Below are 23,254 nucleotides of genomic sequence, written 5' to 3'. Positions count from 1 at the left end.
TATGAACTGCCGTCGATGGATACTAGCGAACAACTGAGAAACAAAAGAAAAGAAAACAATACATTCACTCAAAAACAAAACGAACCAGCAATTACAAGCGAGTTATTGGGCAGTATCCGCGATTTGCACAAAATCCAAAAAATTATGAACTGCCATCGACTTATACTAGCGAACAACAGAGAAATAAAATAAAAGAAAACAATTCATTCACTCAAAACAAAACGAACCAGAAATTAAAATCGATTTATTCGCAAATATCCGAGATTTTAAAAAAATAAAAAAAATTATGAACTTCCACCGCCGGATACTATCGAACAACTGAGAAAGAAAAGAAAACAATTCATTCACTCAAAAACAAAACGAACCAGCAATTTAAAGCGAGTTATTCGCCAATATCCGCGATTTGCACAAAATCCTAAAAATTATGAACTCCCATCGACGTATACTAGCGAACAACAGAGAAATAAAAGAAAAGAAAACAATTCATTAACTCAAAAACAAAACGAACCAGCAATAAAAATCGAGTTATTCGCCAATATCCGCGATTTGCACAAAATACAAAAAATTATGAACTGCCATCGACGGATACTAGCGAACAACTGAGAAAGAAAAGAAAACAATTCATTCACTCAAAAACAAAACGAACCAGCAATTAAAAGTGAGTTATTCGCCAATAACCGCGATTGGCACAAAATTCAAAAAATTATGAACTGCCATCGACAGATACTAGCGAACAACTGAGCAATAAAATAAAAGAAAACAATTCATTCCCTCAAAAGCAAAATGAACCATCCATTAAAAGCGAGTTATTCGCCAATATCCGCGACTTGCAAAAACTCCAAAAAAATATGAACTGCCATCGACGGATACTATTGAACAACTGAGAAATAAAAGAAAAGAAAACAATTCATTCACTCAAAAACAAAACGAACCAGCAATTAAAAGCGATTTATTCGCCAATATCCGCGATTTGCACAAAATCTAAAAAATTATGAACTGCCATCGACGGATACTAGCTAACAACTGAGAACTAAAAGAAAATAAAACAATACATTCAATCAAAAACAAAACGAACCATCAATTAACAGCGAGTTATTAGCCAATATCCACGATTTGCACAAAATCCCAAAAATTATGAACTGCCATCGAAGGATACTATCGAACAACTTAGAAATAAAAGAAAAGAAAACAATTAATTAACTCAAAAACAAAACGAACCAGCAATCAACAGCGAGTTATTAGCCAATATCCGCTATTTTCTCAAAATCAAAAAAATCATGAACTGCCATCGACGGATACTAGCGAACAACTTATAAATTAAAGAAAATAATTCATCAACTCAAAAACAAAACGAACCAGCAATTAAAAGCGAGTTATTCGCAAATATCCGCGATTTTCACAAAATACAAAAAATTATGAACTGCCATCGACGGATACTAGCGAACAACTGAGAAATCAAAGAAAAGAAAACAATTCATTCACTCAAAAACAAAACGAACCAGCAATTAAAAGCGAGTTATTCGCCAATATCCGCGATTGGCACAAAATGCAAAAAATTATGAACTGCCATCGACGGATACTAGCGAACAACTGAGAAATAAAAGAAAAGAAAAAAATTCATTCAAAAAATTATGAACTGCCAACTACGGATACTAGCGAACAACTGAGCAATAAAAGAAAAGAAAACAATTCATTCACTCAAAAACAAAACGAACCAGCAATCAGAAGCGAGTTATTTTCCAATATCCGCGATTTGCACAAAATACAAAAAATTATGAACTGCCATCGACGGATACTAGCGAACAACTGATAAATAAAAGAAAAGAAAAAAATTCATTCACTCAAAAACAAAACGAACCAGCAATTAAAAGCGAGTTATTCGCCAATATAAGCGTTTTGTACAAAATACAAAAAATTATGAACTGCCATCGACCGATACTAGCAAACAACTGAGCAATAAAAGAAAAGAAAACAATTCATTCGCTCAAAAACAAAACGAACCAGCAATGAAGAGCGAGTTATTCGCCAATACCCGCGATTTGCACAAAATCGAAAAAATTATGAACTGCCATCGACGGATACTAGCGAACAACTGAGAAATAAAAGAAAAGAAAACAAGTCATTCACTCAAAAAAAAAAACGAACCAGCAATTAACAGCTAGTTATTCGCCAATATCCGCGATTTGAACAAAATCCAAAAAATTATGAATTGCCATCGACGGATACTAGCGAACAAATGAGAAATAATACAAACTAAAACAATTCATTCACTCAAAAACAAAACGAACCATCAATTAATAGCGAGTTATTCGCCAACATCCGCGATTTGCACAAAATCCAAAAAAATATGAATTACCATCGACGGATACTAGCGAAAAACTGAGAAATAAAAGAAAAGAAAACAATTCATTAACTCAAAAACAAAACGAACCAGCAATTAAAAGCGAGTTATTCGCCAATATCCGCGATTTGCACAAAATCCAAAAAATTATGAATTGCCATCGACGGATACTAGAGAAAAACTGAGAAATAAAAGAAAAGAAAACAATTAATAAACTCAAAAACAAACCGAACCAGCAATAAAAATCGAGTTATTCGCCAATATCCGCGATATGCGCAAAATCAAAAAAATCATGAACTGCCATCGACGGATACTAGCGAAGAACTGATAAATTAAAGAAAACAATTCATCCACTCAAAAACAAAACGAACCAGCACTTAAAAGCGAGTTATTCGACAATTTCCGCGATTTTCACAAAATACAAAAAATTATGAACTGCCATCGAAGGATACTAGAGAACAACTGAGAAATCAAAGAACAGAAAACAATTCAGTCACTCAAAAATAAAACGAACCAGCAATCAACAGCGATTTATTCGCCAATATCCGCGATTTTCCCAAAATCCAAAAAATTATGAACTGCCATCGACGGATACTAGCGAACAACTGAGAAATAAAAGAAAAGAAAACAATTCATTCAAAAAATTATGAACTGCCAACTACGGATACTAGCGAACAACTGAGCAATAAAAGAAAAGAAAACAATTCATTCACTCAAAAACAAAACGAACCAGCAATCAGAAGCGAGTTATTATCCAATATCCGCGATTTGCACAAAATACAAAAAATTATGAACTGCCATCGACGGATACTAGCGAACAACTGAGCAATAAAAGAAAAGAAAACAATTCATTCACTCAAAAACAAAACGAACCAGCAATTAAAAGCGAGTTATTCGCCAATATATGCGATTTGTACAAAATTCAAAAAATTATGAACTGCCATCGACCGATACTAGCAAACAACTGAGAAATAAAAGAAAAGAAAACAATTCATTCGCTCAAAAACAAAATGAACCAGCAAAGAAGAGCGAGCTATTCGCCAATACCCGCGATTTGCACAAAATCGAAAAAATTATGAACTGCCATCGACGGATACTAGCGAACAACTGAGAAATAAAAGAAAACAAAACAATTCATTCACTCAAAAACAAAAACGAACCAGCAATTAATAGCTAGTTATTCGCAAATATCCGCGATTTGCACAAAATCCAAAAAATTATGAATTGCCATCGACGGATACTAGCGAACAACTTAGAAATAAAAGAAAATAAAACACTACATTCACTCAAAAACAAAACGAACCAGCAATTAAAAGCGAGTTATTCGCCAACACCCGCGATTTGAACAAAATCCAAAAAAATATGAATTCCCATCTACGGATACTAGCGAACAACTGAGAAATAAAACAAAAGAAAACAATTAATTAACTCAAAAACAAAACGAACCAACAATTAAAAGCGAGTTATTCGCCAATATCCGCGATTTGAACAAAATCCAAAAATTTATGAACTGCCATCGACGGATACTAGCGAACAACTGAGAAATAAAAGAAAAGAAAACAATTCATTCACTCAAAATCAAAACGAACCAGTAATTAAAACCGAGTTATTCGCTAATATCCGCGATTTGCATAAAATCCAAAAATATATGAACTGCCATTCACGGATACTAGCAAACAACTGAGAAATAAAACAAAAGGAAAGAATTCATTCACTGAAAAACAAAACGAACCAGCAATTAAAAGCGAGTTATTCGCCAATATCCGCGATTTGCACAAAATCCAAAAAATTATGAACTGCCATCGAATGATACTAGCGAACAACTGAGAAATAAAAGAAAAGAAAACAATTAATTCACTCAAAAACAAATCGAACAAGGAATTAAAAGCGAGTTATTGGGCAATACCCGCGATTTGCACAAAATCCAAAAAATTATGAACTGCCATCGACGGATACTAGCGAACAACTGAGAAATAAAAGAAAAGAAAATAATAAATTCACTCAAAACAAAACGAACCAGGAATTAAAAGCGAGTTATTCGCCAATACCTGCGATTTGTACAAAATCCAAAAAATTATGAACTGCCATCGACGGATACTAGCGAACAACTGAGAAATAAAAGAAAAGAAAACAATTCATTCACTCAAAACAAAACGAACCATCAATTAAAAGCGAGTTATTCGCCAATACCTGCGATTTGTACAAAATCCAAAAAATTATGAACTGCCATCGACGGATACTAGCGAACAACTGAGAAATAAAAGAAAAGAAAATAATTCATTCACTTAAAAACAAACCGAACCAGGAATTAAAAGCGAATTATTCGCCAATATCCGCTCAAAAATCCTATATTAAAAATTCCGCTAGCTTTGTTTCCAAGGTAAAGCAAGTTTCGGTTAAACCAAATACAAGAATTGGCAGTTTTGATGCAGATTCAATGTATACCGATTGTGATCCTCAAAAGGCCGAACTGATTTTGGATCATAAACTTAATTCTAACCCATCTATATCAGAAAAATCTACTTATTCGAATCAGACACTTCTTTCACTTACAGCCCTTTGTAACAGAACTTCTTTTACTTCCATTATAGAGGCATTTTTTATAGACAGAGATATGGGTTTTCCATGGGTGTCCCCCTTTCTCCAGTACAGGCTGATATCTTCATGGAAGACGTTGAAGAAAGGGCAATTTTGCAAAGTTTTTGTAAACCTGAATTTTGGGTTCGTTTTAAAAATTATATTTTTAATTTGTGGGAGCATGGCGACGAGTCTCGGGGTTCTTTTCTTCACTTGCTCAACTCCTTGGATTCAAAACTTAAATTTACTCAGGAATCAGAGATAGAGAAGTGTCTTCCTTTCTTAGATGTTCTGGTGCACTGAAATGATACATTTTTCGAGTTTGGTGTCTGTAGAAAACCCACACATAATGACCGTTACTTAAGTTATTCCTCTAATCATTCTCCTGCTGTGAAAAGAGGTGTTGTCACTTCTCTAGTTGATAGAGCATTGAAAGTTTGTTCAACACGCTTCTTGGATTTAGAGCTCAACCACCTTAGAGATATTTTATTTAGGAATGGTTATCCAATTAGTTCAATAAATTCTGTAATTGCAAAACGCATTAAAAGATTATGAGATAGTTACACAGAAAACACAGATCAAAGGGAAAATTCAGTTTATCTATGTCTCCCATACGTTAAAGGGGTTTCAGACCATATTTCAAAAAATCTACGAAAAAATAACATTTACACTTATTATAGACGCAGAAAAACTATCAGGTCCCAAATTTATCAAGGTAAAGACCCTGTCCCGATAGGTGAAAACTCCGGTGCCTACAGAATTCCTTGTTCGTGTGGTCTTTGGTATATCGGAAGAAATGATCAGCGACTAACGGATAGATTAACTCAGAACCTTAGTTCAATTAATAATCACTTAAAAAGCGGAAAAAATCAGAACATTTGACTCTGTCCTTGCAGAGCACATTTTTGAAAAATCAGACGATACTATTTTTTTTTTAATCAAGCTAGCCTAATTTCGCATTACAAAGGTATTGTCCAGCACTACAGAGAAGCTGTTGAAACTTATAAATACCAACATTTAGGTCTAGCTTTAAACAGAGATTCCGGTGATTTAAGAATAAACGAGTCATATTTCGGTTTTCTCAAAAAAGAAGCCGATACTTTAGTAATCCCTGAAATAAACCTTGAACCACTTTCCCAGTCATATAATCAAACACGTGAACAACCCCTTAGGTCTCAAAGGGTGTCTGCAAGAAATGCATTAATTAAAATCCGAAATAAGTTGAAGAACTGACATAGTTCTTCAACTTATTTAATTGCTTGTTCGCTTTCTTTTTGAGTGAATGAATTGTATTCTTTTCTTTTATTTCTCAGTTGTTCGCTAGTATCCGTCGATGGCAGTTCATAATTTTTTGGATTTTGTGCAAACCACGGATATTGGCGAATAACTCGCTTTTATGGTTGTTAGGTATTTGGTTTTAATTCTTATAATTTTTGGCTATTATTGAATTTTATTCATCTTTTAAGTTTTTGGTTTTTTCTTTGGTTTTTTGGTTCTTTTCTAATTGACTTTCCGCTTTTGTTTTTTGTTGTTTTTTTCTTCCGCGCTTTCCTTGGATACATTATTTCGTTTCGCGCTGAAAAAGAGAGGTGATGGTCCTCTCAAAATATTCGCTATGTGTGTTTTTTTTTCAATTTTTTCATTTTGCCTTTAAAAACCCCATTTTTGCTCTTCTTTCTTTCTTTATGTGATGTCAGGCCAATGTGGTTTAAGAAATTATCCTAAAATGTTCTCATTTTCGTTGCTTTTGATGGGTAACATCAAACTTAATGAGTTTTGTGTATTTAGAATTAGAATAAAAAGCCGATTCTTTTGACGTATTTGTTGTTATTGAAATTTACTCTACAGTTTCGGTTACTATTGGACTGAGTAGCTCCGTACTTACAGTTCACTACCACGAACTGTTTGGTGATCACCGGAGTAAGGTAATTCGTAATTAATCTTGCCTACAAGTTTCCGTTTAATCCGGGTTGCAGCGGTAGCTAGTATCCGGGATGCAGCGGTAGCTAGCAACCTAGTAAGAGACGATAACGTCCAATGTTAAGAAATATGAAAACCCATAACTCCAAAAAAAAGTCAGATCAAAACAAAAAATACACCATTAGAACGGTTTTGTCCGAAACCCCTGTATAGGAAACTTTCTGTCCCTTGGCTTGAACAGCAAGGGAAATATTTTTGCTAGAAAATCAAGAAAAGTGACAGCTACTACAACATTCTGCCTAAACGGCATCTTTTTTTCTTTTTTCTTTTTTTCTTCCACAGATATCTTGGCACTGGAACATCGTAGAGAGTTGTTCCATGGCTCATTTTAATGGAAATTAATGGGGTTAAAAAGCTTTTGTACTTAAATCAAATTATTTTAAAAATAGAATCAATTTTTTGCGAAAAACTGGATAGTTCATGTTAAAGATTGATCAATAACGTCATAATCGTCGGATGTAGCCAGGTCGTCTCTTACTATTCCGACCAATTAAGAAAAAGCTGTAGGCTTTTTCGTGTTTGTAATTTTATCATACCGAGATCACTTGACTCTTTGCATCCTTTTATATTGATGCATGCCGTCATAATATATAAAGGCATATATAATATCTTTTACAGTAAAGAACAAACTTCCAGCCCATAGTAGCTAAGATAAGAGGTTTGCTTTGGTATAAAATACTACCAGCGGTAAGACTTGAACCCACTCCTCCGAAGAGACTGGTAGCTAACACCGGCGCCTTGGACCACTCGGCCACGCTGCCTCTCATAACTGTGTGAATCCGGGTTGCAGCAGTATCTAGCAACCTAGTAAGAGACGATCACGTTCAATGCTAAGAAATATAAAAACCCAGAACTCCTAAAAATAGTCAGATCAAAACAAAAGTAGCCTACATCATTAGAACCACCTTGCCTGAAACCCTATTTATATAAATAATGAATGTCGTCATAGTTTTATTAGAACTATGATGTGAATAGAAAAACACGACATTATGTTTTTATTCCGAAGACGTCATGAAATAATATCATTACGCCATGACATGCCTATACTAACTTTTATAGTCTAGTAAAGAGCGATCCATGTTTATGGTGCTATCACTCCCTACTAGGATTATTCAATATTTAAACATTATTAGCAACCATTTCTTTGTAGTTTATAATACACGAAATACTCTGAAAACCAGTTTATGACATTTCAAGGAATATGACGACATTTCAGGGAATAAGGTAACGGAGTAACTCAAATATGACATCATTGCCTGTATCGGGTTTTCGGCGAAGGTGATTCTAGTGGTTCACCTTGTTTCAATTCGACGCGGTTCTTTGGGGTTTCAGACTATATTTTTGGTTACCGTAGTCGTGTTCGTCTTTTACTAGCAACTATGATCCTTGCGTCGGCCGTGAAGTGTGTTGTGATGGGGTTCGATCCCACGAGTCCCGTATTATCAAGCTGAGATCAAACCCCCTTGCGCCACCGCTGAACCGAATATAACATCATACCCAGAGAAGAACTTTTCAAAAGACCTTGTAGCATTTTGTATAGAAATGTCCAGATTTTATCAAAATTTTATTTTATTTTAATATTATCATATTTTACTTAAAAAAGGCCCTATGGAGGTATCATTTCAAAGGAGCTTTTTCCCCAGACTATAGTACCAAAGGTTCAGTACGATCGTCCCTGAAAAAAAAAACAGATGCTTCTTATGTGAATATGTGATTTTCCTTGCTATTCAAGATGAGGAATTGTAATTGTTCTATGTGGGTTTACACTCTTGTTGATTTTAATATTGCAGTTTTCATTTTGCCAAGTTAAAAAAAAGAAGAAGGAAAAAAAATGTAGGCGAAAAATCATCAAAATTAAGCTAAAAACATATGTTACCAAAAATTTTACGAAGGTTTAGCTTTCTTTTGAAAGCATAGTTGGCTTTGAAAACCAACGAATTCTTATTTTTTATGTTTTTACGGCGTTGTCAAATTCTACGGGTTTGTTTTTTCTTATGTTCCAAGTCTAAAACTACCATAAATCACCATTAACAAATAAATAAAACCCAAAACGAACAGAATTTACAATGGATAGCCAAGTCAAACTCAAAACTAGCAAATTTCCAAGAGGTTTCGGGCTTTTTTCGAAATCCCCATAAATTTGTTTTTGCGATAAACTTTTACTATTAAAGTTAGTCACAATAACGGTTATAATGGTTTCCTATGGTCCTATATCATCTTGTATTTTAGATAATTCTTTTTCGTGGAAGAATGTTTCATTTTTCCATCTCATTTATTTCCCATTTTTATGCGTTGCTTTGATCTCATCTTCTTATGATTTCTCCTAGTTTTGATTTTGTATTCTTTCCTCTTTTCTTTTAAAATTTTCGTTTCAACCTTCGTGCGTGTGTTTATTTCTCCTTTTTCCCCTGTCCCTGTATATTTTCGTTCTCTGATTTCTGTGCTTGATAAGATACGATTTATTACTGAAAAATGGCTATCACAAGCGCGAATGAGCCAAATTCGCACTTTAGTGTCAATAAAAAAAAAAACAACAACTGCAAAAATTATAAAAGGGTACATAAAAGGTATTATAAAAGGTACATGTTTAATATGTACCTTCTGTGTTGCTTCGTTCTCGTCCTCAACGTTTTTTCATCTGTTTGTTCTCGTGAACCCTTGTGTGCTTTATCATCTTACAAGTTTGTAAAGCCCAGATGAAAGAGTACAAAAATTTTTTATTTTTCTTTAGAAAATGCATCTTTCTTCAATCCAATCACTTTTGAAAAGGAAATTAGAATGTTCAATTTCTAATCAAATTAACCCTCACCTAAGTTTCTAAGACCATCCATTATATACAAAATCCCTTGGAAAAAAAAGAAAGTTAAAAATAGATAATAATAATCGTTTATCTATTGATAATATAAAATTATAAATATCGTTGTCTATTAAGCAAGGGTGTATCCAGGATTTTGTTCTGGGGGGGGGGGGTGGTGGTGGTACAAAAACTTCAAAAAACATATAAAATTTTCTCTATATGCATTTTGTTGCAATCTCACGGGTGGGATTATTTTTTTACGGGGGGGGGGGGGCTCAAACTCAGCAAACCTCCCTTTGGGTATGGCCTTGCTATTAAGTAACCCGTACTGAGGGTAATTAGTATAGAAATCTTGGGATTTTGATGACTTTTTAATTTGTCTTTTTTAATGGGGGGGGGGGTAACAGCAGGAATTTGCATTTATTTTATAGTTGACAACCTTGTAAAAATGTCAGAAAATTCAAATTTGCTTTTTCTCGACTCTTGCTGATGTTTTTTGCCAGAATTAGGGCTTTGTCATAGATGTGACAATAACTCGTATTTTCTTATGTTCTATTTTGTTGTCGATTTTAGTTTCTAGCCATAGTAATTGCATTTAGATCCGAAGGCAATACGTCTATATGTGTGTTATAATAGTGTTCTATTTTCTTCATTTACCTAATGTCCTCATCAGTGACAAAATTGATTGTAACAACTTTGCGTCCATATCTACCAGCCGGTCCAACCCTGTGAATGTATTCCTCTATCCTCTTTGGTAAATCATAGTTTACGACCAGCGATGCCTGCTCGACCAGCGATGTCGATACCTAAGCGGCCTAAGATAGCAGTTGACAACAAGATACGTGATTTCCCAGTTCTAAATTTGTCCAATACCTCTTTTCGCTCACTCTGCTCCTGATCACTGTGAATTGTGGAGACTAAAAAATCCTCTAACTCAAGGTCATGTTGCAACTTGTTCAATTTTTCTTTTGTATTTACGAATATTATGGATTGACCGGTGGCTATTGCGTCGTACAGGTCCTCGAAAGTTTCAAGTTTGTATTCTTCCTCCTTGACATTAACTGAAAATTGTCTTATGCCATCTAAAGTCAAATTTTTCCTCTTAACCAGAATCTTGACAGGGTTATACATAAATTTCTGAGCTATGTCAAAGACTTCTTGGGGCATGGTTGCTGAGGATGGTATCACTTGAAAATTTCCTTCCAAGGCCTTAAAAAATTCTCTAATTTGAAAATTATCTCTAAGCATTTCATCAGCTTCATCAATTACAAGTAACTTCACATGGCTTGTATTCAAAATTTTGTCGTCGTGAAACTGATTTCGATTTTCGCTCATCTTAATAATAAGTATATAGTAGCAGTATTCACCAAGTTCTGCAGTGTTAGGTATTTGGCTTTTATTAAAGCTATTTGACCATATTGACTTTAGTTTTACTTTTCAACCCAGATTTTTTACTTCAGATGAATGATTAACTTCTTAAAGAGACTTTCGATCATTTTCCACTTTTGTGTTTGTTTTTTGTGTTGTCTCGTTTGAGATTTAACACTTTTTTTCTGTTCAATTTGGATTACGTCATATTTGTAGCGCTAAATTAATTTGACTGGCTAACGTTTTCTGTCTCACCCTCTTAGGAAGCATTGTATCTCGAGAGACTTTCCCGTGCAATATCGATATTTAGCATCCCATGGAGTGACGATCTTACCAACTCGACTGTTTGCTCTATATCGTGCAAGACCGTAGTAGCCGTGTTGTGAAACAGTTCGGGGTAATGAACTGTAAGTAAGGAGCGACCCGGCTCAATAGTAACCGAAACTCTTAAAATCGGAAGTTTCATGCCAATAGATACATCAAAACAATCGGATTTTTATGCCGATTTCAAATATACACGTTTTATCAAATTTAGTGTTGTTCATCGAAAGTTTCGAGCCTGAGAAAATTTGCCTTATTTTCGAAAAAAAGAGTTAAACAACCCCTAAAAGTCATAGAATCTGAATGAAAATCACACCATCATATTTCGCGTTGAAGCAGAGGTTTCTATTTGCAAAGGTTTCTAGCAGAGGTTTCTATTTTTTGCCAGAAGATAAATCACGGATACGTGTTGATTTATTTTTAAGTACAAGAAAGATGTTTTTCACTCGAGCCGCACTGGTGGGCATGCAACTAGAAACATTACCAGAGAGAGGAGTAGAGGGGCGGGTAAGACACATGTTATAATCAAAGAACATCGACATAATTTAACATCTGAGCAGTGGCGTAGGAGGGGGGAATTCCTTCCTCTTTTTTATTACTTGAAAAGTTGTTGTGGAAGTAAAACTTTATATATTCAGCTCTCTTTACATTTCTTTCCTTTCCATTACTTTGAATGTTTTTTTTGTAATAAAAAAGAAATTATTTGCAATTGAAACTCTTGCTATTAGAATTAATATTGCTGATTTTCGGTTATAATTGGTATGTTTTGTAACCATTCTTCCCATTTTTTTTATTTTTTTTTTAATAAAAATGTATAATTTTTAATGTATGATTATAATTTACAAAAATAAAAGTTACTGCTATTGGTGATTTGGTGATAACTAAACGCTGCATCAAGTCCTCTTTGGCCAACACAGTTGGGTCCGCTCCTCAGTAAATTCAGAAAATATACAAAATAATCAAAGTCTGTGAAAAATTTGGAAGCATGAAAGCGTGTCCTGAAATTGTATGGTGGGCTCAAGACCCCCGCCTTCTGGGTAGTGGCATGATCTCGTATTTTCGTTTTGTTGGGTATGTTATTCCTAGATTACTCTGAAGTGAATGAGAGATGTTCTGATGCCTGTTCAGCCAAGTGCCGAGGCAACGCTTCCTTCTCAATAATAGGCTAGATAATGTATAAGTAGCCAATTATCTAATCATGGATCCCTAGACGTGAATGAGAAATGGTAGATTTTAGGAAGTTTTATGTGTTTCTAACAGGGGACGTACATACACGGCTTCAGAATGCATCCCCTCTTCCCCTCATTTTCCACTATGTGGAGATTTTCAAATGAGTTTTTTTTTTTTTAGACACATGGCGAAGTAGAGCGTCGTATAGTTTCCCAGCTGTTGACTTTGATGGACGGTTTGAAGCAACGCGCACATGTCATTGTAATGGCGGCAACGAATAGGCCGAATTCCATCGACCCGGCTTTAAGACGATTTGGACGTTTTGACCGAGAAGTGGACATTGGAATTCCTGATACAACTGGACGCCTTGAAATTTTGCGAATTCATACTAAGAATATGAAACTTGGTGATGATGTTGATTTAGAGCAGGTAATTTTTGATATATGTAAATATATATATATATATATATATATATATATATATATATATATATATATATATATACATATATATATAAATATATATATATATATATAGATATATATATATATATATACACTATGTATATATATATATATATATATATATATATATATATATATATATATATATATATATATATATATATATATATATATATATATATATATATATATATACATATATATATATATATATATATATATATATATATATATATATATATATATATATATATATATATATATATATATATATATATATATATATATATATATATATATATATATATATATATATATATATATATATATATTTGATAATTTCGACAGGACCTGGGCCTGTCATCATCAAGTTCAAATTCAAGTCTCTTGCCAGAATATAAAATCACTTAATAAAATAAAACTAAAATCACTGATCAACACTAATAATAAGTCGAACCCGGAATTATTGTTGTAATATGGCCCGGATTTTGGTAGAGGCGTTGGTGGCCGGTATCCTAGTAGATTTAAAAAAGGTTTGGTCTATAGAAGTAGGGTGGTGTTTTTTGCGAGTTTTTAGCCTATGGGTAATGGGTTCACAAATTTCGCTGATGCGGAACTCTCCATTGTCTTTATTGATCGCTGGTTTGTTTTTAGCAATTTCCAGAGCTTCTCTGATTTTCGGCTTTAAGAGTTGTGGAACAATAGCAATAAGTTGAGCCTGTTCAAACTCAATGGAGTGAGAAGGGTTTTCAAAAATATGATGGGCCAGTGCAGAAAAACCATCTTCCTTCTTATGCTTTGTCTTTTTAAGGCAGGCATCAATGGAATCAGCATTTTCTTTTAATCGGTGATGTAGAGATCTCATGGTACGACCTATGTAGGAATCACCACAACTGCAAGGAATCTCATATACTCCTGGCGGACCTGAAGTGATATCTTTGCCTTTGTTTAAGAAGGAGGAGATGGTCATTCCAGAAAGAAAAAACACCTTAAAGCCAAGCTTAGGGAGTTTGGAGCTTAAAATGTCAGTAATTCTCTTTATCAGAGGCAACGCTGTAGCGTTGCCTATAGTAAAGGCCATACGGCTCCAATGTTTTAGCCTATTATTTTTATTTTTTTTTCCAGAGGCACTTCATATGGAAGGGGTCGTTATAGAAACTTCAAAGGGGGCTCATTCGATTGGAAATTGAGAGTTCTAGTGCCCTTTTTAATAGTCGAAAATGATTGGAGATTAGCCCCCCCCCATGCCCATCATTCCCCCAAAAACATCCAATCGAAATTTTGAGATAGTCATTTTGTTCAGCGTAGTTGATTTCCAGATAGAAAATATATTTTTGAGGAGGACACTCCCCCACAACCCTTAGGCCAAGGGTTTTAAGTTATGCCCTGGGGGCATATAAGGTTTTTATGGAAGGCGTTGTCATAGAAACTTAAAAAATGGATCATTTCATTGGAAATTCAAAGAGCTAGTGCCCTTTATAATAGTTGAAAGTGATTGGAGGGCAACTAGCCCCCCACGCCCCACTTTGCCTCAAGCACAACCAATAAAAATTTTGAGATAGCCATTTTGTTCAGCGTAGTTGATTTCCTGATAGAAAATATGTTTTTGAGGAGGACAATCCCCCACAACCCTCAAGGTAATTGTTTTAAGTTATACCCTGGGGAAATATAAGGTTTTTATAGAAGGCGGTGTCGTAGAAACTTCAAAAAAGGCTCATTCGATTGGAAATTCAAAGGGCTAGTGCCCTTTTTAATAGTTGAAAGTGACCTTTTCCCCAAACACATCCAATCAAAATTTCGAGACAGCCATTTTATTAAACGTAGTTTTAAGTTCTGGAAATTAGGTCTTTGAGGTTGACAAATTCCCCACAGCCTTCAGGACAGGATTGTAAGTTATGCCTTGGGGGCATTTAAGGTTTTATATAGACAATATTGTCGTATAAACTTCAGAGAGGGCTCATTTGATTGAAAATTGAAAGTTCTAGTTCACTTTTTCTGCGTCAAAAGATATTGGAGGGTAACCAGCTCCCCCCCTCTAAACCCTATTTTCCCAAATGCATCCAATACAAAGTTTAAGATAGCCATTTTGTTAAAAATTGTTCAAAGATCATATAAAAAAAATTCTGTTGTCGACACTACCCCCCAGGGCCAGGGGGCAGGCGTTTTAAGTTATGCCCTGGGGGCATGTATGGGTCTTATGGAAGGGAAGCTCATATTAACTTCAAAGAGGGATCATTTTATTGGAAATTAAAAGTTCTAATTCACTTTTTAAGAGTCAAAATAGATTGGAGGGCACCTAGCCGCCCCCCCCCCTCCACGCCCTTTTTCCTCAAACCCATCCAATAAGAATTTTGAGATAGTTTTTTAAAAATATGTCAAAGACCATATAACGAAAACAGGGGTAAACACAGCCCCCCAGGGCCCGAGAGCAGGTGTTGTAAGTTATGCCCTTGGGGAATATATGGTTCTTATTGAAGGGATGCTCGTAAAAAATTCAGAGATGGCTCATTTGATTGGCTCATTTGAGTTAAGTTTTATCGAGTCAAAAGATATTGGAGGGCAACTAGCCCCCCTCGCCCCTTTTCCCCAAATGCACCCAATAAAAATTTTCAGATTGGCATTAAGTTAAAAATTTCTCAAAATTCAGATAACAAAAACTGAGGTGTCGTCACAACCCCCCAGGGCCCGGGAGCAGGCGTTGTACGTTATGCTCTGGGGCATATATCGTTCGCATGAAAGGGATGCTCGTATAAACTTCAGAGAGGGCTCATTTGATTGGATATTGAAAATTCGAGCTCACTTTAATAGTCAAAAGAGATCCGAGGGCAGATATCCCCCAACCCATCTGATGAAAATTTTAAGATAGATATCTTGTTAAAAATAGTTCAAAAGTCGGATAAGAAAAAATCCGGTGTCAATAGAACCCCCCAGAGCACAGGGGAAGGCGTTATAAGTTATGCCCTAAGGGCATGTATGGTTCTTATGAAAGGGATGCTCGTATAAACTTCATAGAGGGCTCATTTCATTGGACATTGAAAGTTTTAGTTCACATTTTAAGAATCAAGAGAGTTAAACTAGCCCCCCCCCCACGCTCATTTTTTCCCAAACCTGTCCACTACAAATTTTGAGATAGCCAGTGTTTTGAAATTTTTTAAAAAATTAGATAACAAAAACGCCCCCCATAGCTCGGGGGATAGGCGTTGTAAGTATTGTCCTGGGGGCGTATATGGTTCTTATGAAAGTTAGGCTCGTATAAACTTCAGAGGGGGCTCGTTTGATTAGAAATTATAGTTCAATTTTTAAGAGTCAAAAGATTTCCAAGGGCAACTAGCCCCCCCTCCCCACGCCATTTTTTCCCCAAGCCCATCCGATAAAATTTTGATAATACCCATTTCATTAAAAATAGTTCAAAGGTCAGATAAGAAAAATTCCTGTGTCGACGAAACACGCCAGGGCCCGGAGGCAGGCATTATGAGTAATGCTCTATATATAGTTTTTATGGAAGGGATACTCGTATAAACTTCGGAGAGGACTCATTTGATTGGAAATTGAAAGTTCTTGTTCACTTTTTAAGAGACAAAAGAGATCGGAGGGCAACTAGCCCCCCCCCCCTCCTCCACGCCCTAAATGCATTAAATGACATTTTTGATATATACATTTTGCTAAAAGTAGTCCAAAGTTCTGATAACAAAAAACCCCGGTGTCGCACAGCCCCCCAGGGCCTTGCGGTGGGAGTTCTAAGTTATGCCTTGGGGGTATATATGGTTGTTATGGAAGGGATGCTCGTATAAACTTCCTAGAGGACTCATTTGATTAGAAATTTAAAGTTGTAATTCACTTTTTAAGAGTCAAAAGTGATTGAAGGGCAGCTAGCCTCCCCCACACTCCATTTATTGTTTTCCCAGAGGCACTTCCTATAGAAGGGGTCGTCGTATAAACTTCAAAGCGGGCTCATTCAATTGGAAATCGAGAGTACTAGTGCCCTTTCTAAGAGTCAAAAGTGATCAGAGGGTAACTGGCCTCCCCAATTTTAGTTAGCCCTTTTGTTAAAAATAGTTCAAAGATCATCTAACAAAAACTCCTTTATGTATGGTCATTTCGTTAAAAACAGTTCAAAGGTCAGATAAGAAAACTCCTGTGTCGACACCCCCCCTCTCCAGGGCCGGGGCAGGCGTTGTAAGTATTGCTCTGGGGGCACATATGGTTCTTATGGAAGGTATGCTCGGATAAACTTCAGAGAGGGTTCATTTGAATGGAAATTATAAGTTGTAGTTTATTTTATCAGAGTGAAATAGATCGGAGGGCAACTAGCCCTTCCCGCCCTCCACGCCTTTGGGTGTATCGGATGAACAAACCCATCCGATAAAAATTTCAGGTGACCATTTTTTTTTAAAATAGTTCAACCAACAGATATTAAAACTCCAGGGTCGACACAGCCCCCCAGGGCCCAGGGACAGGCGTTGTAAGTTATGCTCTGGGGATAAATATGGTTCTAATAGTAGGGATACTCGTATAAACTTCAGAGAGGGCTCATTTGATTGAAAACAAAAAGTTCTAGTTCACTTTTAAAGAGTCAAAAGAGACCGAAGATTAGTCTAGTCCCCTCACGCCCTTTTTCCCCCAAACCCATCCGATAAAAATTTTGAGATAGCAATTTTGTTCAAAATAGTTCAAACATCAGATAATAAAAAGTCTGAGGTTGACACAAACCCATTTTTTCACTTTGATATTGTTACTTTGATATCAGTTTTGGTACTTTGATGACTATTTGATTTTTTTTTTTTTAAGTTTTTAGAATTTTTAAAAACTCGAAATTTTTTGCAATCAAAAACAAACAAAAACTAATTTAAAAAAACTTTCCGAAAAATAATTTTTTCAAAGAAAAGTAAAGGTCATTTTAAACTTAAGCTCAGCAGATACCAATACCTTTTAAAATTCATACCTTTTAATATTACTATTACCTCGGAACGCTCCTGCCTGTATATTCTTATATTTTTGATTGAATCCACTTTTTGTTGCTTTTTTAGATTGACCGCCCACCTCCTCAGCATTTTTTAAGATTTTGTATTGAAGTAGCACATTAGCTTTTAACCTTGTCTGTTCGCGGCAAAATTCCTACAGAAAAATGAAAACCAATATAATGAAAAATTGACAATGGGGTACTTTTGCATTATATCCAACAACACGAAAGAAGTCGAGTTTGGTTAATGCTAATGAAACAGAATTAAATAGGATGAAAATATAATAGTTTAGAGACAAATTTGGACTATATATTTGCACATTAGGGAGGGGGGGGGGGGGTAAAGCATAGAAATATATTAAACATGTAACCTAACATAGGTACCTCCTCCCCCTAAACCCCAAAAAACAACAGTTTAAGTATTGTAAACGCGATAAGAAATCACGATTTGCAATCCATTTATCTGGCAAATACCCGTTTGACGGGTTTCCATTAGTATTTCCTTGCACAGTCTATAGCGCTGATTTGGGTATAATGCACACGTACCGACAATTATTATAACATAAGAGACCAATTTGATCAGCTCCATATTCATCAGCAAAAAAATGTGCCGGATAATCGGTACACAAGACCCAAGACAAGCAATGTTTATTCTCTTTTCTTTGTTGCTCTTTGTATGACATTAATTAAAAAAAAACACTTTTCGAAAAATTAGTTTTTCAAAGAAAAGTAAAGGTCATTTTAAACTTAAGCTCAGCAGATACCAATACCTTTTAAAATTCAAACTCAAAACGACCAGAAATTACTATTAAAGAATAAATGAAACCCAAAACGAACAGAAATTAAGTAAGCAATCATAGCAAAAACATACAACAAGTAATAATATAAATGTATAAATAGATATTAAAGCGAGTAACGCTTAGATTGAATATGAATATCAAGCTTAAAATGACAAAAAATATTTTCCTATTGAAGTATAAATGAAACTTAAAACGAACAGAAATTAAATAAAGAATCAATGCAAACAAACATACAATAGATATTAATGTAAATTAATAAGTAAATTTTAAAACGCGTGAAACTTAAATTGAATATGTAAATCAAGCTTGAAACGAACAAAAATCACTACAACCAAGAGTTTGGGTATGACCTCCTTCTCTCACTGTAAAAGTTTAAAATCTACTGCGTCATTGGTGCTTTACTGAACACTGTTTGCATCTTGAACAGTCTTGGAAAATATAAACAACATAAAATTTAGTATTTGATTTATAATTATATTAATTTTTGAAAAATCCATCAGTTCAAGAATTTATTCCACTTTAATTTTATTTTTATTTTCAATTCTGTAACAACTGGAAAAGAAAATACTTGTAATATAATCCGTTTTCAGTTAAGCGCCAATGACGCAGTAGGCTTTTGGTTTTTATTTACAGTTAGGAAAGGAGGCAGTATCCAAATACTTGTTTGTAGTGAAACTATATTCGTCTTTAACAACTTTAAAAAGAGCTAATAAATTAAACTGAATATATTAATATATAATAATATATATTATATCAATAATATATTAATATATATTAATTGCTGAAAGCTCATCAGTACAAAATGTTACTTTAATTTTTATGTTTATTTTCAATATTAAGTACAAAAGAAAATATTTTTCATAAAATAGGTTTTCAGTAAAGCGCCAATGACGCAGTAGGTTTTAGACTTTTACAGTGAGAGAAGGAGGTCATACCCAAACTCTTGTTTTTGGTGATTTTTGTTTGTTTCAAGCTTGATTTGCATATTCAATTTAAGTTTCACTCGTTTTAAAATTGATTTATTAATTTACATTAATATCTATTGTATGTTTGTTTGCATTGATTGTTTATTTAATTTCTGTTCGTTTTAAGTTTCATTTATACTACTACTACTACTGCTAACAACTCACCACATCACCAAGCCGCCTGAGGCCAACACAGCTACGCACGCTCCTCCTCCACCCCAATCTATTCAAAGCCTCCCTTTTTACACCCGCCCACGAAGTTCCCATTTCCTTTAAATCTTTCTTTATGACGTCCTCCCAACCCAGACGGGGACGACCTGCTTTCCGTTTAGCCCTAAATGGTTGGCCGAAAAGAACAATCTTCGGCAATCTGTCATCCTTCATCCGAACATCATACCCCAACCACCTCAATCTTTTTTTCATTATAGACCTAGAAAGCGGTATTGAACCACATTTTTCGTATAGCCTATTGTTTGAAATACGGTCAGTCAGCCGGGTACCCAGAACAATCCTTAAGCAATTTCTCTGGAAAACATCTAGCAAATCTTCATCCGCTTTTCGGAGCGTCCATGCTTCAGAGCCATATTTGACCACTGTCATCACTGTAGCTTCTAAGATTCTAATCTTGGTTTGCAGACTTATCTTCCTATTCTTCCAGACTTTTTTAACTGTGAAAAAACACCCTGAGCCTTGGCTATTCTATTTTTAACATCTTCACTGCTCCCACCATCTTTACTAATAATACTACCAAGGTAAGTGAAACTGCCCACCTGATCAATCTTTTCATTACCCAACGTCACCTTTTCATCTTCACTTATTCCTAGCCTTAGTGACATAGTCTTCCTAACATTAATTTTCAAACCAATACTAGCACCCTGAACTCGCTAAACCTCTAAAACTTCATTCATTTTGCTCACACTTTCATCTAGGATGCTTAAATCATCAGCATAATCCAAGTCCAGGAGACTTTTTCCTCCCCATTTGATTCCGTGGTCTCCCATTGCCTTTCCTGTGCTCCTTAAAACAAAGTCCATCAAAATAATCCATATAAAAGGGGATAGAACACAACCCTGCTTAACTCCTGATTTAATACAAAACCAGCTGCTAACCTCATTTCCTACCTTAACCGCAGCAGTGTTACTCTCGTACATAACATTAATCACTTAAATGTATTTGTCTGGTATACCATACAAGGATAAAACCTTTACTAAAGCTCCTCTATCAACAGAATCGAACGCTTGCTCATAATCTATAAAACTGAGGACCAAAGGTGTTTGAAAACTTAGGCACTTCTCAATTATTAACCTAAGAGTGAAAATTTGGTCAACACATCCTCTACCTTTTCTAAAACCGCACTGCTCTTCTCTTAAAACTTTGTCTACGGCATCTCTCAGTCTAAAAAGTATCATATTACTAAGCAATTTGCTACCTACAGAGACCGGACCAATGCCTCGATAATTACCACACTCACTTTTATCACCTTTCTTATAAAGTGGCTTAATTAAGGTTTTCCTAAAATCGTTAGGTACTTCCCCTTTTTCAAAAATCATATTCATAATCTCCAATAACTTATTTCTAACCTCAGAGCCACCATATTTAAGAAACTCATTTACTACCCTATCAGCACCTGGAGCCTTATTATTCTTTAATTCTTTTAGTACTGTTTCTAATTCCTCCTCACAAAACAAATCTTCCTTCACATCCAAGGTATCACAAACTTTTTCATTTTCCTCTATATTTTTTCCTGCAACTCTATCTCGGTTAAGCAAATTCTCAAAATGTTCGGCCCATCTCACTTTAGCTTTTGTCTTATCGCTAATTGCCACCCCATTCCTATCTTTAACTGGGACAAGTCCGGATTGACTACTACCTCTCAATTTGTTAACGTGCCAGTACAATATTTTACTATTATGCCGTCTAGCTGCATCTTCTAAATTCTCGGCAATTTTATCCATGGCCTCCACTTCACACCTCCTTAGTTCATATTTCAATGCTTTCTCCATTGTCTTTACATTTCTTTTGTTTTCATGTGATCTATCACTCAGATAATTCTTGTACAAGTCCTTTCTCCTTTCTATTAAACTTAAAGCTTTTTCACTAATAATCTTAGCTGCAGTTCTCGCTTTCTTCCCTAATACACCTTCAGCAACTTCACAAATTATTTTTCTAGAATTATTCCAACCATCTTCCACATTATCAAATTTTAAACTCTCAAGTTTAGTATTCAACTGTTCCTGGAAAGTTTCTCTCAAATTCTCATCCTGGAGTCTACCAACATCATACCTTCCCTGGAGGTAATTACCCTTCCGATATTTCAGCTTTAAATTAACCCTTGACACTACTAGATGGTGATCTTTACTTTTAACATCAATAACAGCACTCCTATATACCCTAGTATCTTGTATTGATCCAGCCAGTCTTCGATTTACTATAAAATAATCAATAAGGTTTGCTGTCTTACCCTCACGTGAATACCATGTTAGCTTATGAGCCATTTTATGACCAAACACCGTATTGGTTATAACTAGATTGTTATACCTACAAAATTGCAAAAGTCTGTATCCATTACTGTTTTCTTTTCCTACACCAAATTTACCTAAGCTGGGATACCATCTATCCTTATTTCTACCAACCTGGGCGTTAAAATCTCCCAGAAATAACATCATATTTCTACCTGGGACCTTGTCTATTTGCTCCTGTAACTGTAAGTAGAATTCATCTGAGTCACTAGTATCTCCATCAGTCGGTTCTACAGGGGCGTATACTACTATAACTGATACCTTGAACTTACTAGTCATAAAATGAGCAATTAGTGTTCTATTATTAATACCTTCCCAGCCTAAACAAGACTTAGCAGCTTCCTTATTCATCATGAGCCCTACTCCCTGTCTGAGTAAACAAATTCTATATCACCTTATTTCATGCTTCCTACCCCTGGGATATGAGTTTCTGAAACTCCTAATAAATCCAGTTCGAATCGTCTGAATTCGTCAGTCAAAATGTCGATACGATGGTCATTTTTTAACGTCGTAACATTCCAAGTTCCAATTTTCATGTTCTTTAAATCATTGAAATTATTTTCACCTTAGGAAAAGCAATGATGCCGGATACCAGTGCAGGACGGGGATCACATATCTTCTCAAGTCTACATCGAAGTGCTTAAGCCGGCTTAGAACCGGACAGCAAGAAGTTCCTGGGACCTCCATGAATGGAGGCTTTGTGCAATCCTGGGCATATCTTGGTCACAACATGGTTTTCAGCACTTGGCGATGCTCTTCTATCAACAAGAGTCAAAATCCTGCACAGACAATCTGAAGCCTATTACCTCCGACTCATTATATATTCATGCCTACAAATATTATGCTACTACGGGGAGGCAACCCGTAATAGCTAAATTAGCTAGGAAGAGGTTTTTCAGCCCAAAGACGCCCATCAAAACATACCAATCCCAGAAGAATTGTCCATTAGTCAGAATCCCGTGCGAATGCTGTGTCGTTTACTAGGCTATAAT

General features: G+C 35.2%; 1 protein-coding gene across 1 annotated transcript in view; it reads left to right on the top strand.

The window, feature by feature from the left end:
• LOC148944087 (transitional endoplasmic reticulum ATPase-like) overlaps positions 1-23,254 on the top strand; it is a 138,152-nt gene that overhangs the window by 79,476 nt on the left and 35,422 nt on the right. The window contains exon 7 of the mRNA XM_089100497.1: positions 12,735-12,983. Coding sequence (XP_088956623.1) covers positions 12,735-12,983 — 249 coding nt within the window. The remainder of the gene's footprint in view (positions 1-12,734; positions 12,984-23,254) is intronic.

The sequence above is a fragment of the Artemia sp. Qi Xiang Cuo genome, chromosome 14 (assembly GCF_049724085.1).
Source record: "Artemia sp. Qi Xiang Cuo chromosome 14, ASM4972408v1, whole genome shotgun sequence".
NCBI lineage: Eukaryota > Metazoa > Arthropoda > Branchiopoda > Anostraca > Artemiidae > Artemia > Artemia sp. Qi Xiang Cuo.
Note: the sequence above shows the minus strand (reverse complement) of the source record. Positions and strands in the feature narration are given on the sequence as shown.